Raw genomic sequence first — 17,590 nt, 5'->3', positions numbered from 1 at the left:
CCATTATCACCTACCTTGTCCGTCAATCACGTTCATAGCATCAAATCATCAGTATCTACCTTAACATCCGTCGACATCTTCCCACGTCCACCGAACTGATCACCAAAACAATATCGACACCACACCACACACCAAACGACACCAACAATGGCTGGCTCAGCTCTCCGCAAGGGCTACCTAGTCCTTTACAATGCCGCCTCGGCCGTCGCCTGGGCCACGATCCTCGGCCGCGTCGCGTCCGTCTACTTTGCCAAGGGCGCGCCTTTTGTACCGCTGGTCGTCGATGACTTTGCTCGTGTTACGCAGACCTTTGCTGTTATGGAGATCTTCCATGCTCTTACCGGTATGCCCTGCTTGCCCGACGCTTCCCACCCGGATCCCGTCTCAGTCTCCATCTCTCATCCTTGTCCCTATCTTTGTCCCCCTCCTCTACCTTTTCTCTCTACTACCTGTTTAGGAAACCAACGCTAATCGATGTTTAACACAAAAAAAAAGGCATCGTCCCCGCCCCAATTTTCACCACCGTCATGCAAGTCGCCTCGCGCCTGATGCTCGTCTGGGGCATCTCGTACCCCTTCCCGCACCTCAACAGTTCGGCCTGGTACACCTCCATGTTGACGGCCTGGTCCACCACCGAGGTGATCCGGTACAGCTACTTTGCGCTCAAGCAGGTCGACTTCATTCCTTACTGGCTGCACTGGCTGCGGTATAGCGCCTTCCTGGTGCTGTACCCAATGGGCATCAGCTCCGAGGTGGCCATGATCATCAAGGCGCTCGTGGGTCCGGCCGATCAGCTCGCGACTTGGTACCCTTATGCGCTGGTTGCTGTGCTGTTGTCGTATATCCCTGGCTCGGTGGTGCTGTATAGCCATATGTTGAGTCAGAGGAGGAAGCAGGTTGGTGGTGGTGCTATCAAGGAGAAGAAGGAGAAGAAGAGGCAGTGAGGGGTTACAGACTTCTAAACTAGGCCGTGGTTGTTGTAAAGAGGAGAGGGTTGGCTTGGGCTGGATTGGCGTGCGACGTATGCTCACAGCCTACCCGCCCCTGCTGTTGAAGTGTCGTGGTCACGGTAAATGATTTTTACAAGCCACTTCGGCTGTGGATTCTGCGGCCGAGCTTATTTGGGGAATATACATGATACCTTCAAAGAGTTTTGGAGTTTTAGACATAATGATAGACGTTTTATGATGGGAAAAAAAGAAAAGACTTGGGCTAAGTATTAGATGGAATGTTACGGTTATTAGGGTGCGCTTCTATGCGCGAATGACATCACCGTTACTGCTTTCGTACCAATCGTTCTGCAACCACTTGACAATCATATCTCTAGCATCATGCGCCATCTTGGTATAGCCAGGGTTGTCCTTCAGGTCGAACATGGCTATGAATAGTGTCAGTACTCGCTTCATGTATACATAAAGACCTCGCTCCAAGAGATGGGAGGGGTGCACTTACAGATATGCGCCGTTACTTCGTCCTTAGCCTTATCGTTGATGGCCTCCCTCCAGTCTCCAGCGGGATCCTTCTTAGGCAGAACGCAAAACGTCCGTTCATTGCCCATCACGGTCCCGACCATGCTCACTTCCTTTGACCCCGCGGCCCGTCCCAGCCGGGTATAAAAGTTTCCGAAACCGACCCCAAGGTCATTGTTGAGCCGCACCATGTACGCCACACGGCGCCGCAGCTCTTCTCTTCTATAAAGCACCCCGACAAACTCGAGATGCGACGTCGCCCAGCTCACGCTTTGCGTAATCTGATCTCGATTGTAGTACGCCGCCGCTCCTCCAGCCGCTGCAGCAGCCGCTGCGCCCGCGACCATGGCGATCTTGCCCCAGTTCCCCCAGGCGCTGCCATTATTCCTCTGCTGCTCCTCCTTCTTTTCCGGCGCCGGCAGAGCGGCTATCTGTCTTTTCTGCGTTGTTGCGTTCGATTGCGCCTGCGCCCCCTTCGCTCCGAGTAAACTTGTTAAGCTGCTCAGTTGCGACAGCGCTGCCGAAGCCGTCGCATAGTGACCCTCGACGCCATGAGCGAAGACGGCAGGAGCAATGCCTAGATAGGGTGTATCGAAGCCGAGGACGCCCTGGATATAGGGGAACATGAGCGAGCTGGGGCTGGGTGGTCGGTGGAGAGGCGCGGAGTCGGCGGTGCGATGGTCCAGCTTCGGGTCCTCGACGGCCGGGTCGGTGCTGCCGTGGATAGGCTTGTCGGAGGAGAGCTCGATGGCGGTTTCAGCGGCGACGATGCCGCCCATGGAGTGGCCAACTAGAATGACGCGGACCGAGGGATCTATGGTGGGCGAGGAGGTTCCGGCGGCAACTTCGAGGTCGATAACTTTATTCATGAGCCTGTGATAGCCAGGGCGACCATGTTAGGGATGGTTCAGGGCTTCAACATGTGACAGATGAAGCAACGGATGCGGTCGATGAGGACATACCAATCTCGAAATCGCGCTACGCACTCGCCCAAGTCTCCTCGCGTCTCATATTTGGGATATACCACGACATTGACGTTTATATTTGGTAGGTCGGCCGCGACAAGTTGGCGGAGGTGCTCGGTGAAGGCATAGTTGTCGCCAAAGGTCGACTCACCTCCCTTTACATGATAATGTCAGTTTGATCTTGGCTGGAGCGTCGCTTAATCTCAATGTACATACCTTGAAGCCGTGGATGAAGCAGAGAAGTAATGTCTTTTTCATCCTTCCCCATTGAGACTAAGCAAAGTGGAAGTGGTGCAAAAAGGATGTAGTGTAGGGGAGGCCGAGAGAATGCGACATGGAAACTTTAAAAACGTTGCCCCGGCTGTTACGGTGATCCTCCATCTAGCGGCAGCGTCATTTGCAGGGGCCTGCAGGGCCAGTGTGGGGGCGGGGCCGCGCTATGGAAGGGACCTCCCAGGGGAACTCCAGTGGATGATGCATGGACACCTGGTCCGGTCTTGCCCTTGCTTGCCGCCTGGGGCCAGATCCCATCTTCCACAGGGGCCGCGGCAGCTTTGAAATGTCATCTGTTCTCCAAATCCATACCTCTACTCTATCGTCATTTGACCTTCATTCCGAGGGTACGTAGCATTGGATCAAAGTTGAATTTGTGCTTATAGCCAATGTCTTGGGCTTATAATAGAATACGTCTCTGAATATTAGACCGATGTTTACTGCAAAAATGGAACCGATTCTGCCAACTCACCTGTCCCCATGGCGTTACTCGAATGTAGTGTAAGATGCCCAAAAGTGTACAGACAGACATCCTACGCCTACTTGAAGGAACAGGTTATCTGGGGATGACCTTCTTCTACCTGAAATGCGGCAGTCCAGCGGCCTTTGCAATGTGACGATTGAGCTTTTCAGAGCTTGAGTCCCTTGATTGTCGGAACCAAGACACCAAAAGCCAACATGATACCCGTCTTATTATGGTGGAGGTACCAAAGTACTTGAATTTCAGTGGAGATTAGGTATCCCCGTGCGGGTCCAAGGATACTCGTCAGAGGTTTATGGGTGATTCCTGCAGGTTGCATTTCAAGTTGCAGTGTCCAGCGTCTCTGAAATAACAGGACACTATTCCCTTGCTTCGCGCCAATCCCGCTGCCAGACTTGTGGTGAGTGGCCCGGAGTCCGTGCTCAACACCCCAGGCTGAACCGAGACGCGCCGAGTCGGCGACGTGCTTTTTGTCTTCTGCAACAACCTAACGCAGCCCCTTCATCCATCCCCATCGATCACCCTGTCTGGTTTCGGCTTCTCCGACTGCCCCAGGGTCGATATCAGAATCAATCAACTATTTGGTATCGCCATCCTTCGAATCAACAAAAAGCACAGCATATCATGACCTGAGCGTTCTTTGCCTTACGTGGAGCTGCTTGGTTCCTTCTGTTCAATCCCTTCATAGACTTCTATATTCGTCTGTCAGCGTTCTCTCACTGCGCCTGCGCTCCTCTCTTTGCGCGCGATCCAGTCTTCCTCTTGTCCCGACCAGCGTCATTGATCAGTTCTGCACGACATATTTCATCTCCGGTACTCTTACCGGCGCAACCAGCACGCTTCCTCGTCCCACCGCGCTTCGTGCCACCATGTCGAACCCCGAACATACCTTGGGCGTGACGCCTCCTATCTCGACCGCGCTACCTACCGACGCCGAGAAGCGACAGACCGAGGCCCTTCTCAAAGAGCTGCGCGCGCAGGGCACGTTCGAAAGTCAGGCCGAAACTGATAAGCGATGGGCGGTGCTCGCTGATCTCCAGCGCATTACTGATGAATTCGTGAAGAGGGCTGCACAGGAAAAGGAGCCGCACAATGCCATTCTGATTCGCGACGCTCGAGGCAGAATCTTCACATATGGCAGTTTTCGCTTGGGTGTGTATGGGCCAGGATCCGATATCGATACCCTCGTCGTTGTACCCAAGTACGTCACCGTCAAACAATACTTCGACATCTTTCCCAACCTTCTTGTCGAAATGGCTCCCCCTGGCGCCATCACCGACCTGACTCCAGTACCCGAGGCCTTCGTTCCTATCATCAAGTTCGAGTATTCGGGCATCAGCATAGATCTTATCTTCTGTTCAATTCAGAGCCTTCGTCAACTTCCTGACGACAAGGACTGGAATTTGAACAGTAACAACCTCCTGCGCGGCTTGTCCGAAAACGAGGTGCGCTCGCTCAACGGAACACGCGTAACCGACGAGATCCTTGCGCTGGTCCCCGAAGAGAAGACGTTCAAGCTGGCACTTCGTGCAATCAAGCTCTGGGCTCAGAGAAGGGCTATCTACGCCAATATCATGGGTTATCCTGGTGGTGTGGCTTGGGCTATGCTGGTCGCCAGAGTATGCCAACTCTATCCGAAGGCGACGAGTGCTGTGATCGTCAGGAAGTTCTTCACCATTATGCTCAACTGGCCATGGCCGCTCCCGGTTCTTCTGAAGAATATCGAATACAACCAGTCCATTACGCGTGTAGCGGTGTGGAATCCCAAGGTAAGTCAACCCCTCATCATTGTCGCGCTGATGTCTCACCACAGACTAGATATACCCGAGTGATCGCAATCACAAGATGCCCATCATCACCCCATCATACCCTTCCATGTGCGCGACACACAATGTTGGGAGGTCTTCAATGGCGGTAATTCAGCAGGAGCTGGAACGGGGGGTGCAGATTTCTGAAGAGATCATGTTGGGTAAAAGGCCTTGGAAAGATTTGTTCGAGAAACACACCTTTTTCACCAACGGCTTCAAGTTTTACCTGACGGTCATCTCATCCGGCAGGACGAAAGAGGCGCAGAATACCTGGTCGGGCTTCGTCGAGTCAAGAGTGCGTGTTCTGGTCCAGAAGCTTGAGCTGCACCCTTCCATCGCCCTTGCCCGCCCCTTCAACAAAGGTTACGACAGAGTGCACCGATGCAAGACGGATGCTCAGGTCGAAGAGATTCAAACCGGAAACCTCACATACATGGTCAAGCCGACGGATACAGCCGCGAATGGGAACGCCAAGAACGACAGCAAGGTTGAGATCAAGGCGGAGATCAAGACGGAGGATGGTGTTGCACCGGAGCCGGCTGTGCCGGTTGTCAAGGAAGAACCGAACGACGTAGTACATCTAGGAACGGTACCTCTAAAGCCTGAGGACAACTCTGTAAAGCCTGAGGCCAACGACTACGACGAAGACAAGGTTAAGCTGGAGGATATACCGGAGAAGGAGCCGGAGCTTGAGATTTACACCACTAACCATTACATCGGCCTGCAGCTGGTAGAGGGAGCTAAGTCTCTGGATCTGTCCAGAGAAGTCGACGACTTCAAGGCAATGTGCACTTCGAACGACATCTTCAAAGCAGAGTTGATGGGATTGACTATCCAGCACGTTAGGAATTTCGATCTCCCCGACGACGTTTTCGAGCCTGGAGAGACGAAGCCTGTAAGGCCAGTTAAGAAGAAGAAGCGTATGGCCGAAGGGGAACATGCGAACGGCCCGATGGCCAAGCGACAACAGATGGCGACCGCGCCACCGACTATTAAGAGCGAACACTGATCGAAGGATGTACAGACGGATCTTGTTGGCAGCCATGGACAAATTAGTTGCTATGTGCGAGCAGGACCACGCGCGAGGTGTAGAGAAATGTATCTAAGATAGAGTTGCTAAATCTGCTAGACTAATAAATTTAGTTTTTCGGGGCACAAGTGCCCCATCAACTAAGCCAAGTTCCCATCTCGCAGTGGTCTTTTGCGTCCGTGACTTTTCATCTTATTTCTCGCTCTATTATACATCATATTAACAAATGCTTTGCTGCGTCGATCGCTTCTGCTAATGGATTGAGCTGTTAGACTAGTTCCGTTGTACTCGGGGGAAAACGCCATATGCACCTCAGTATGTCAACGTCAAAATGCCAGCAGCCAATCAAAGCTTGCACGTACGCCCCCGTAGATCGTCGGTCGCATGTCCTACAAATAGATACACAGTAACACCTGTCTCGAGATCCTCAACCCAACATCTCACTGAGGATTCTATCTTGTCTCAAGTACTTTGGCCGTGTAAACCCGCCCGAAGTACCTCGAGTATCACCCTCGAGGACCCCAAAAGCCACTTGCTACTTCCATCCGCTATGCCGCGATGATGCACCAGGAATCAAAACCTGGGCGCTCGCCGCTCTTCTCTGCGCCAGTTCCTCGAAGTCTTCCTCATCTTCCCTCACCGACAGTGGCAGCGGCATCCACGCCCTCATCATCACCACGGCGCTTCAAGCGCTTTCGCGGCCTACTACCCACAACCTCCTACCGCGCGGTCCTCAGCTCCGTATGCATCATGGCCGTCCTCTTCTGGGTCCTTCACCTCCTCTTCTTCTCCCTCCTTACAGACCTCACCACTGGCAACCCATTATCAACCTCTCCTTCCCCATCACAACCTGGAGAAGAAGAAGACTCCTTCTCCTCAGTAGCCGACCTGGCCCTCCAAAAGATCCTCGGTGACGGCCGCCAAATCTTCGGCACCTTCCCTTCCTCCTTCAACAAGTCAGCAGCCTCCAAGCGTCGCGCACAATGGATGACCCCTCTCCCGGACTCCCTGCCGCTCACCCGCCTCCGAGCCATTCCGGGAACCCACGACAGCGCAACCTGGAACTTTACTACTGAGACGAGGAACTCGATCCCTTCTAATCCGAGTTACTTGCCGGCTGAATGGTTTAGGTGTCAGAAGAAGAGTATTTTGGAATCGTTGGAGGCGGGGGTGAGGTTCTTTGATTTGCGGTATGCTGCGTTGGATACAGGTACGGGTGGGAGTGGTAAAGGGGGAGGACAAGGGACGAGACTGGTGTTTTGGCATAAGATGGCTTTGTTGAGTGAGGTGGCGACGGTGGAGGATGTTTTGTTTGGGTTTTATAAGTGGTTGGAGGGGAGGGGAGCGGGGGAGGTGGTGATGGTTAGTTTGCAGTATGAGGTGAGTTTCTTCTCTTTGCTTTTCATTTTCTTTCTTCCTTTCTTTCTTTCGTTTACATATTTTCATGCCCTGGTTTTGGGTTTCATCTGGGGTGGGTATAACTGGTTCGGGTTATATGTAAACAAAAGGGGTCATCATCACCGTCCATTAAGTTACCGCCTCTACCGCTCCCTTCGCTAACAGACTAACAGCACCCAACCCGCTCACACGCCTCTAACACCCCACAAGTCCAACGCCTCCTTCATTCCCTCCTTACAACCCCGGCCGCCCGCCGCTTCATCTACCCGTCACACTCCCTCCCGCCCACTTTGGGAGACGCCCGTGGCAAGATCGTCCTCCTCAAACGCTTCGACCTGCCCGACTTGCCTCTCGATCAACAGCTGGCTGTACCGGGACTCAACTTTTCTCCTAGCCTATGGCCGGAGAACAATAGAGGGTTTGAGTTGGTTTATAACCAACTTAACGTGGGTGACGGAGATCAGAGCAAGGGAGTAGAAGAGGAGAAAAGGAGAAATGAGACGGCGTATATAGAGGACTACTTTGAACCTAACGACCTGCCGAGTGGGATGAATGGAAGTGTGACGGAGAATGTGATGGCCAAGTGGGAGGCTGTGGAGGGCCATTTACGGGCTGCGGCGGCTGCTGGTGCTGCTGCGAGCGGTCCCGGGGCAGGACTGGGTGCACGCGGGGAGGATGATGAGGATGATGGGTTGTGGATCACGTTCACCTCGGGGGAACATGTATTGAATGAACCGAACATTACGCCGGAGGTTATGGCGCTTGGTCCGGAAGAACAACGGCAAGGTGTCCCCAAGGTGACTGGCGGTGGAACGGTGAAAGGAGGAGTTAACGAAAAGTTGTTGGCGTTGTTGAAGGATGATGGGCCGGACGGGTTAAAGGGGAAGAGGTTGGGAGTTGTGGTGATGGATTTCTGGGAGATGGAAGGGGAGGGGGATTTGATTGGGGCGTTGTTGGGATTGGATGGTTAGATTAGTACCCAGGTAGTGAAATGTCTGGTGTGAAGGCGGAAGGACCTCGGGGAGTAATCGTCTTGTCTGCTTCACACTTGAACACGTTGTTGATTGCTGCGTCGACCGATCAATCGTCATCTCCATCATCACTTCCACTCGACCACCCCTCATGATATTCATCAGCCATCTCCGCCAGCTCGTTTCCAAGCTGTTCCCTATCCTCCAATCCAATCGACCGACCGACCGTAGTCCTCAACGACTTCAGCCTCTTATGCACTGAAGCATCCGTAGACAGACTGCTAGTGACATTGATCGCTCCTCCTCTCTTCAGTGGCTCACCACTGTCATCCCTGAAGATCTGAGGGAAGCTGTCTAGAAGAGGGAAGCGAAGGGGTGTGTGATAACTGCATGAGAGGGACTTTGTTAGCAAAAGATAACGAGAAAAAAAAAAGAAGAAAAAAAAAAAGAACACAGAAAACGTGCCTTCTCATAACAGTCTCGTACGAGCTCCTCCTACGGAACCTCTCGTCCTCCTCAGCCTCCTTGGCTTCCTGCGCCTGCTCATCAACCTCATAACCTCTCGAGGTAAGCACCTGGCTGAACACCCTCGGTCTGTCATCATCGCCGCCACCACGGCGACGGACATAGTCCAACTGGTCGGTGGGAGTAAAGTTGATATCGAGAAACACTCCCTCCGGGTTCTCCTTCGCCATCACAGCCGCATGTCTACTCGACTTCTGGTTGAGCAACTGCCTCTGCCTGAAATCCTGCGTTCCTTCCATGACTACATCTTCCTCCTCTGTCGGCTCTGGAGCAAAGCTCATCCCCAAGCTAGCCACATTCTGCTTCCCCATCGCATTGAGCGTATCAGCCAGCGTACCCATCGTATCTCTGTTCGCCGGATCCCTCAGCCGCGACGGAAGCGTGACGCTCTCTATCGCCGCCGCCGACAGCGCAGTATTATGCCACTGCGAGCCCGCATCCAGCACCACACTCCCCGGCAGCGTCGCAGGCACCGTAAACGGCACGACAACGCTCGCATACTTATAAACCTCCGTCATTGTCCTCGCCTTATTCGCCAGTCTCAGCAGTCTCTTCTCCCTGCTCAATCCGCCAGCCCTCATCACCGACTCCTGCTCGCTGCCCCAAACGAACATGGCCGTCTTGCCGTACTCGTCTCTTATCCTCTCCAAGTACTTTGCCGCGAACCCGCCCCAGGCGTCATCCAAGCCTGTCATGACTTGGATCCCTTGCATCTGGTCGGCCTCTTCGATAAAAGGCCGCAGGTCCCGATCGAGAAGGTCATGTTCCTTGTCCAGCGACGCAAACAGATCCTCGCCCGTCGCGTAGCGCTCAAACGGCATGATGGATGAGTTGAGCTCATACTCGTTCAGCTGAACGACGGAGCGCGGGTGGTAGAAAACCCGGTTAAAATCAGACCAGTAGCGGACGGTGTCCGTGGTGAGGGGAGGGGGCTCGAGGCCGGCGTCGAGGGATTGTTGATAGGCGGATTGTGGGATGGCGGGTTGTTTTTGGAGTACGGTTGGTCCATTCCTGTGGCGAGAAAGGAGGGGAGGTGAGTCAAGAGGTAGACGAAGGGGAGGATGGGTTTGAACGCTGGAGGATGTCGATCGAAAATGACGGAATCTGGTGCAAGATGTCCACCAGACCGAGAGTGATGCCCAACTTACCACAATGCTTGAGGCGTCTGTCCCTCCTCAAGGTCGTTATACAGCGCATTCGTCTTTGCCATGGACCCAAAGCCACCCTTCAGATCGTAAATGACGGTCCGCGGCATGTAGGTTTCGGTGCCATCCGCACCGATGCCGGGACGCCAGTGGATATCATGGTTAATGGCTGGCTCTTGATCCTCAGAATATGTAAAATATGATTCCTCGAGAAGTGTCAGCTGTTTCCCCGGTTCCAAGTGAGTTCAATGAACATGCTTACCTGGGCATTCCAGAAATGCGTGGCTAGATAATTGCTCTGCTGCCCGAGCTGGAGCGTGATAATTTCGTGCATTATGTCGCTGTATCAGAGAACATAGAATGTCCACATGAAATGTGCGTCTTTATGAAACACTTGTCTTATGTTTATTTCCGGACAAACAATGAATGGGCTTCAAGTTGGTTGTTGAGTCCAGTTCTCAACGAAAGTTATCTGTAAGAGCAAAAACGGACATATGACGATTGTGTCGATTGCCTGTGAGGAGCAAAAGTGCGATACGTCGGTACTGCGTAATGTAACCCTAACCCTTCCACTTGTTCCTTGTTGTGCTCGTCTCAGGGGCCGACATCACCACCAACTCAATTCTATTCTACAGGATTCTGATTTGACTGTTCTAGAAATCAAGACTCCAACGAGCTTGTAAGATTGAACAGTACTGCAAAGATAGCGATACGGGCATCAATGTAAATGACTTTTAATCTATACAGTTTCAAACGCAACAGCTCAGATAGGTTGTTTTGTCCGAGATATGTCTTGATAGCCCTTGATAACAGGCGAAAAGAAATGGACAAGAAGACAGTACTGCTATGAGGGCTGCAAGAATAACTCAAATGTTTCATACAGGATACTTGAAGAGAATTGTAGGACGTCATACAAAAGAAAACATAAAAAAGAACCCGTTCGTTTCATTGCCCCCTCGTCTAAATCCTCCTTTAAAAACCCGTCTAAAAACCCCCATTTTCTATGACCAAAACAGCCCGAGACTCCAGAAGAAGAAAAGGCAAAGAAGTCCCCAGGTCCGCACTCGCTATACGAGAGACACGCTAAACATGCCAAAAGAGCGTGCAAGAAGGAGAGATTGAATTTCAAGTCATGCCATAGATGCGGCAGGTCGTTTACTCGCGAGAAACGTCGCGACCAAAGAGCTTGGACTTGACCCAGTCGTTAATGACAAGGAGACGGTTGCGAGCTGGCAGGAAATGTTAGTCATACCGCTTCTAAAACAAAAAATTACATTCCTGGGGAAAACTTACTGCTGAAGCACATGGACAGGTAAGCACTCCTCCAGAAGAGAAAGGTAAGGCTGCCACCAGAGGCAAGGTTTCCGTTAAACCAGCTCACATCAGCGACGGCCTTCTCGCTTCCAATGTAGGCAAGAGAACCCTGGTGAGAGTAGTGGAAGGGCTTGATGTCCTTGATGCGGCGGAGCTGGCGCTCATGCTCCTCAATCTCCTTGGAGATCTCGGCAGCGTTGCCGGGCGCAAGGTTGAGGGAACCGCTGAGCTCGCGGACGCGCTGCTCAAGGACCTCGGTGCGAGCCATGTTGTTGAAGAGACCAGCCAGGAAGTTACCCTCCTGAGAGGCGACCTGGGCGGTAGGGGCATATCCAGCGACGGCGCAGTCACCGACAGCCCAGATGTCGCGGGTACCCTGAACAACGAGGTACTCGTTCACGGCAAGACCGCGGCGAGAGTCCTTCTGGGCAGGGATGCGCTCCATGAGGTCCTTGACGACGGGGCGCACGGCATTGCCAGTGGCCCAGACGAGGAGACCGTAGGGAAGAGTAATCTTCTCACGGGTACCATCGGGCTTGCTGATCTCGGCCTCGACGGTCTTTTCGGTGACCCTCTTGACCATGGTCTTGGTCATAATGTCAATCTTCTCCTCCTTGAAGGTGCTCTCGGTGTACTCGATCAGCTGCTTGGAGAAGCTGGGAAGGACGTTGGGAAGAGCCTCGATGAGGGTGACGCGGAAGCGGTCAGCAATATCGGGAATCAGCTTCTTGATGTCCTCCTCGAAGAAATCCTGGAGCTCGCCAGCGAACTCGACACCAGTAGGGCCACCACCAACGACAACCATGTGCAGAAGACGGTCAATCTCCTCCTGGGACTGGCCCTTGAAAGCGGCAGTTTCGACGCAGTCCATAATCTTCTTGCGAATGCGCTGGGCATCACCAATCTCCTTGAGGAAGCAGGTGTGCTCACGGACACCGGGGATACCGAAAGTAGCGTTTTCAGCACCGACACCAACCACCAGCATGTCGTAGGGGATCTCGGTCTCAACGACGTCGCCGCGGATCTCGGAGGTATCGAGGACACGGACGACCTTGCGCTCGGGATCGACGGAGCTGGCCTCAGCCTCGTAGAACTTGACGTTGGCCTTCTTGTGGCGCAGAATGGTGCGGATGGGCTCCATGATGGAACGGTGCTCGATCAGACCGGTGGTGCAGGACGGGAGCAGGGGAGTGAATAGGAAGTAGTTGCGGGGCGAGATGACGATGACATTGTAGTGCTCAGTGTCGAGCTTCTTGAGAAGAGAAACGGAGCCCCAGCCAGTGCCTGAGCGATATCAGTCAGTTTGAACTCGTAGATGGGGAGAAAGCGCATGGCGCAAAGCTGCGCGTATAGCTATCTCGTATGCGCAAGGGTTAAAACTCACCAAGAACAACGAGAGTCTTCTTGGACGGGTCAGGCTCGACCTGAGGACCAGGGTTTCTCTCTTCGTAAACACCCCAACCGACATAGGCGATACCGGCGAGGGAGGCGAAGAGAGGTGCCCTCCAGAGCCACCTCAACTTCCGGAAGCGACGACGTTCCTTGGGGGGCTCAGGAAGAGGAGTAGTCTCTGTGTGGGCGCGACGAATCTGCTGAGTGACAGCAACCTGCCTGGACTCGGAGATGAGAGCGCGACGAGGCGCAGAGCTGAGCAGCCTAGAAACGGCCTGGGTCTGGAGACGGGCAACGCCCATGGAGGGGGCCGAAAGCCTTCCCAGAGCTCTGGATGTGGACGCCATGGTTGGTCGTTCGTCGTTTTTTGTTTTTCGAATTGACGAGCGCGACGACGCGATATGGGACTGGCGACCTAGATGGCCTCGAGAGGGGAGGGGAAGAACACGGAGGGAGGGTGGGGGTAAGAAATTAGGTGTGCTTAGGTGAGGAAGAAGGAGAGAAAGAAAGCAAAATGGAAGGATTCTGAAGGGGAGGCGGGGGATAAGAAAAGCTGAAGCTTTAGCAGAAGGCTGTGGCGGCGTGATAAGCGAGTCAGCCAGGATTGGTTGCTTGGCCTTGTAATAGGAATTGGAGTTGGGAGGAATGACTGTTTTTAGCCTCTCTATTAAACTGGTGGCCGCCGCCCTTTTTTTTTTTTTTTTTTTTTTTTTTTTTTTTTTTTTTTTCCCTTCGTTCAGTCTTGCAACCTTGCTTGGGCTAAAAATGCGCGGATCCGTTTGGAGCTACACCGAATCTAGAAACCCCTCCAAAAACTAGACCAGACCTAGCGCTGGTTAAAACAAATTCCGTGTCTCGATTCGTCCCGTCCCGCCTCTTCGTCCTGGTTCTTAGTCATCCTATTCTCCTCCTCCTCTCTCTAACGGCGCCGTCCATGCCGTCCACCCGTCAGCATGGGAAGTTGCTGTACGCTGAAAGGCTCCGAGTCTGACTGATCCTAGATCGGGGCGCTGTCTTGTCTTTGCAAAGGCTTCGGGAACGATCCATGTGGAAGGAACCCGCCCGAGTGGGACCTCTAGACCTGGCATCGGGCCTTAAACCCTCTGCAAGGAGTGCCCTATTCCCTATCAAGTTGGCGGGTTTTGTGGGTTTTTGGGATGAACAACCATCGATTCCCCCATTGATACAAAACAGGTTCACGTCATACAAATATGCGATTGGCCCGGCAGTTGACACAGACTCTCTTTGCCTCTCGTCTCTCAGGCACGCCAGGGTTAGATATGTGTCAAAGAGGAGAGCCAGACCTTTGGACCCTGGGAAACGGCGAGACGCGATGGAGCGCATGGGAACAGAGCCAGCGAGAAAGACGGAGGAAAACCAATTCATATCAACCGCCAGCACTGGGGAACAGGGGTAGTCGCTGCGGCTCTGGCAGAGTGGCACTCGATGGCATTCATCCCATCTGGTCGGTGCGAACTGGTCCCTGCGTTTTGACCACTTGTCAACTAAACATGTCAAAACAGAATGCAGAGAGTGGCGTGAAGGCACATGTCAAAGCGACAGGAGCCTCGAGCGCTGCCAGGATATGTCACATGCACTGCCGTCTCAGCATTCGAGTCGGTGGTTTCGGTCTAGGTAGCCCGAGTCGTGCACTCGTGACTTTCCACTTCCGAACGTTCCAGCAGGGCTCCGAACATCGCAACCGCGCAGAGATGCCAAGTGTGTCCAGCGTTGGACACTTTCCTTCGACAGCCGGTAGGTACCGGGCCGGTGGTCGGGGTGCCAAGAAGGAAGAAGAGGTGCCCGGTCCGGCCTCAGCCCCTGCACGGACCTAGCACGACACGACGACGACAATTGCTCTCCAAGATGGTCTGCGCCGACGGCATTTTGCTTCCATTTCCGCACTCCCGTCCGCCCGGCATACGTAGTGTAGAGGTATGTAATAGCACATCAATAAATGGGTGGCATCTTGCATCCCAAGATGTCGTACCCAGTGGGTGAGGGTGCAGATACAGTTGCAGTTGCAGTCGGTTGCAGGGAACTTGAATTTAACACTAAAATAGCCGGAGGGGCTAGGGCTCCTCCCTCTGTGGACTCTTGACGGCTCCACCTGGCTCAACGCCGAAGTTCTGCAAAACACTGCTGTAACCTCGACGGCAGAGACGGAACTCGAATGGGATCTCGGGATTGACAGTCGATGGATCTCGGCATCTCTGTGGTCTGATAGTAAGGTTGACATTCCGAAGTTGCCTGGCACCCTGCCTTTCTTTCTTGAAGAAGCAACTGAATGCTCTGGTCTGGTCATGATGATGATGACGAATCGACATGTTATACACTACTCTACGAAAGGGAAGGTACCTCGACTGGTGGATGCCTTCCTGCCTTACCCGATCGAGACTCGAAACTAAGTCGCAAATGCCTCGAGTCATGAACTCTGGGGAAGGTGTGTCTGATCGCCCTTTGCCCTTGTTCCTTCCGTTCACAAGCTCCATCGTGAACAACCCTGCCAGGCAGGCTCAGCTCTTTGTACGTACCCTGGAGCAGTGCCGGTGTCTCGGAGGCTGAGATGGCACGATACTATCTGTGCAACCTTCCGACTTCAAACAACTTGAACTTTCCACGACATCGATCGCTTTCACTTGGCAAGACCCTGCCCAGCCAGCATATTTCTACACTTGTAAACTTAAACGGCAACGACATGAGGCGGCACAGCTCACACACTACAGTAGTGTCCTACTATCCAAGTAGCATCCCGTCTGATCCGGTCTCGCCCATTCCGACTCCGACCAATCCATCTTCAAGCTGACCTTCCCTCCACCTAATCTCAAAAAAATTGGACTCCATCCGGATCTCGGCTGGGATACAGCTATGTCAGACATATGTAGACGACGTCCCAAAGCTTGTCCCCCGCTGCTAGCAAGAGAGGGCCATCTTTCATGAATACAGGTGAGGAAATACGGCCTTTGTCACATATATAGACACAGCGGTACACTCGAGGACATGAGAGGGGTCGAGCACCCATTATCCCAACAGCTTGTTACCACGAGGCTTTCTGGTTGATTGGGGTGAGGCGGCTCCAGGCCGGAAGAGTTTACTGCTGTCATGCGCCGGTACGAGGTTGACGGACTCTTCGAGGAGTCGGGTTCGATTGTTGCTTTGTGCTAAGTACTAAGAGCACCGCCGTCCTACTTGAGCTGACACTTCTCGCCCACCACCTTCTCTTTCTCTTCTCTCTTGCTGCTATAGCCAAGCTGGCATGCTACTTCATTGCTCTCATCTACATCATCTCTTTTAGATTGTTACCACCAATTCAGGCGTTCGAGCGACGGAGAAAATTCAGCAAAGCAAAACACGCTGTGGTTTCAATCAGCCCCCATCTTCCGCTCCTGCCTCCTGCCCCCCCACTCCGCCACAACCATCACCTCCTCGCCGAAAACACCACGCTCAACGATATCGACCGGCTAAGTGATTTATGAAGCACTACGGGCACCACCACTATCGTAGGGCGGAGGTGGTAGTTCGTGTTGTGATCTCGTAATTGGCAGTGTTTTCTGCAGGCCTTGTTCGTTGTTGTCTGCATGTAGCACCCGGCAGACGATACAGCCTAGTACGTCGATCGGCCATACTCCAAGAAACACGATGGAGGCTAGGCAAATTGCCGTGATGCGTGTTCGTTGTGTGAGTTCTGGGACGTTGGTGAAAGCATTGATATTTCCGTTGCACCGAACCCAAACTTTCGTCGATCGGTGCCAAAACCATAAGTAACCGATGAGAACCCAACTAACAATGGCTGGAACTAAAATTTGGGTTTGGAGATCGGCGTTACTAGCCTCAAGGGCTATCGGCACAGTATCGTTCATCCTATAATATTTATTAGTATGTTAGAAAGGAGTTGGAGAGACGGGAAAGTAGAGAGCAGAATAGTAAGCGAGAAACATACTTGGAGGAGTGCCTTCGAGGAAGTCAGGTCTGATGGTCTAATTGTTGGATGGTCTGACGGCCTGAGAATACTTGATAGAAATTTTTGTATAATATAATTATCAAAGTTTGGTTAAATGTTGGGAGAAGAATTTGAGAGGGGGGATACAGTAGTTTAAGTACCTGCTAGGAGGGCCCGCGTCGGGTTTCCTTTCCATTTGCTTTCATCCTTGTGACCAGTTATTCTTTCTGTACGAGTGAAGCTCACTTCTGCAACTGCGTATGCAGGTTCGGAGGTCCGAGGTTACGGTTGCTGCGTTTGATGCCTACCGCAAAGACTCGGGGCATAGCTTTTCAACTTCCATGGAAATCAAGCATAATCAGACATACATATGCCCGATTCTATATATTTTATGCCCTCAGAACAGAGTTGGGGAGCACCTGCCGCAGGTGTTTGGATTGTGATAGGTTTTCTGATCTTGATTCATCCATCCCCGACATCAGAGAGGACTGAGACCGTTGCACATGTTGAGAGTGTCGGTAGCCTCTGTTGGTGACACGAAAAGGTGAATAGATAGATTGCTGCATCAACCACACGAGTCGGGTATCTAAATTCAATATCAGCAACCCAATTTTGTCCATCAATGTAGCCAAAGTCCCGTACCATACGCGAGTTCTGCGAAGGTTGCATATCCAGCAAATATCGTTGACACGCGGAACTTGGCAACTGCCACGATGTACTCTCATCAACCCTAAAAAGTCAGCTCTTCCGACCCATCGCCAAACGAATCCCTCGCGACGACTGCAGTTTCGAATGGCACGAGAAAAATACAGCATGTCAGCCACTATGATGTAAACTACTTGCTGTCACCCTGCATCACATTCAAAGGTCGACGCCATC

General features: G+C 52.8%; 8 protein-coding genes across 8 annotated transcripts; 4 read left to right on the top strand and 4 right to left on the bottom strand.

The window, feature by feature from the left end:
• Window positions 1-43: 43 nt before the first annotated feature.
• On the top strand, window positions 44-1,191 carry NEUTE1DRAFT_82561 (uncharacterized protein; the record flags this gene model as incomplete). Its single annotated transcript, XM_009852974.1, has 2 exons — window positions 44-343; window positions 496-1,191. 2 exons carry the CDS (start codon window positions 148-150, stop codon window positions 942-944), a joined length of 645 nt encoding a protein of 214 aa, XP_009851276.1.
• On the bottom strand, window positions 1,190-2,707 carry NEUTE1DRAFT_63874 (uncharacterized protein; the record flags this gene model as incomplete). The annotated part of the gene is made up of 4 exons (XM_009852973.1): window positions 1,190-1,378; window positions 1,453-2,342; window positions 2,432-2,589; window positions 2,651-2,707. The coding sequence occupies 4 exons, from the start codon at window positions 2,690-2,692 to the stop codon at window positions 1,254-1,256; spliced, it is 1,215 nt and encodes a 404-aa protein (XP_009851275.1).
• A 1,350-nt stretch (window positions 2,708-4,057) lies between these two features.
• On the top strand, window positions 4,058-6,168 carry NEUTE1DRAFT_122494 (Poly(A) polymerase; the record flags this gene model as incomplete). The annotated part of the gene is made up of 2 exons (XM_009852972.1): window positions 4,058-4,957; window positions 5,007-6,168. 2 exons carry the CDS (start codon window positions 4,058-4,060, stop codon window positions 6,003-6,005), a joined length of 1,899 nt encoding a protein of 632 aa, XP_009851274.1.
• Window positions 6,169-6,746: 578 nt separating this feature from the next.
• On the top strand, window positions 6,747-8,342 carry NEUTE1DRAFT_63869 (uncharacterized protein; the record flags this gene model as incomplete). The annotated part of the gene is made up of 2 exons (XM_009852971.1): window positions 6,747-7,216; window positions 7,598-8,342. The coding sequence occupies 2 exons, from the start codon at window positions 6,777-6,779 to the stop codon at window positions 7,899-7,901; spliced, it is 744 nt and encodes a 247-aa protein (XP_009851273.1).
• A 2-nt stretch (window positions 8,343-8,344) lies between these two features.
• NEUTE1DRAFT_122493 (uncharacterized protein) lies at window positions 8,345-10,515 on the bottom strand (the record flags this gene model as incomplete). Its single annotated transcript, XM_009852970.1, has 4 exons — window positions 8,345-8,781; window positions 8,861-9,931; window positions 10,069-10,271; window positions 10,328-10,515. The coding sequence occupies 4 exons, from the start codon at window positions 10,397-10,399 to the stop codon at window positions 8,505-8,507; spliced, it is 1,623 nt and encodes a 540-aa protein (XP_009851272.1).
• A 331-nt stretch (window positions 10,516-10,846) lies between these two features.
• NEUTE1DRAFT_122492 (uncharacterized protein) lies at window positions 10,847-13,238 on the bottom strand (the record flags this gene model as incomplete). The annotated part of the gene is made up of 3 exons (XM_009852969.1): window positions 10,847-11,294; window positions 11,359-12,663; window positions 12,764-13,238. 3 exons carry the CDS (start codon window positions 13,116-13,118, stop codon window positions 11,221-11,223), a joined length of 1,734 nt encoding a protein of 577 aa, XP_009851271.1.
• A 467-nt stretch (window positions 13,239-13,705) lies between these two features.
• NEUTE1DRAFT_101084 (uncharacterized protein) lies at window positions 13,706-14,872 on the top strand (the record flags this gene model as incomplete). Its single annotated transcript, XM_009852968.1, has 4 exons — window positions 13,706-13,718; window positions 14,063-14,236; window positions 14,302-14,577; window positions 14,835-14,872. 4 exons carry the CDS (start codon window positions 13,706-13,708, stop codon window positions 14,870-14,872), a joined length of 501 nt encoding a protein of 166 aa, XP_009851270.1.
• A 1,369-nt stretch (window positions 14,873-16,241) lies between these two features.
• Window positions 16,242-17,037, bottom strand: NEUTE1DRAFT_110354 (uncharacterized protein; the record flags this gene model as incomplete). Its single annotated transcript, XM_009852967.1, has 2 exons — window positions 16,242-16,632; window positions 16,958-17,037. The coding sequence occupies 2 exons, from the start codon at window positions 17,035-17,037 to the stop codon at window positions 16,242-16,244; spliced, it is 471 nt and encodes a 156-aa protein (XP_009851269.1).
• Window positions 17,038-17,590: the final 553 nt, after the last annotated feature.

The sequence above is a fragment of the Neurospora tetrasperma genome (assembly GCF_000213175.1).
Source record: "Neurospora tetrasperma FGSC 2508 unplaced genomic scaffold NEUTE1scaffold_3, whole genome shotgun sequence".
Taxonomy (NCBI): Eukaryota; Fungi; Ascomycota; class Sordariomycetes; order Sordariales; family Sordariaceae; genus Neurospora; species Neurospora tetrasperma.
This window is presented reverse-complemented; position numbering and strand designations above follow the sequence as displayed.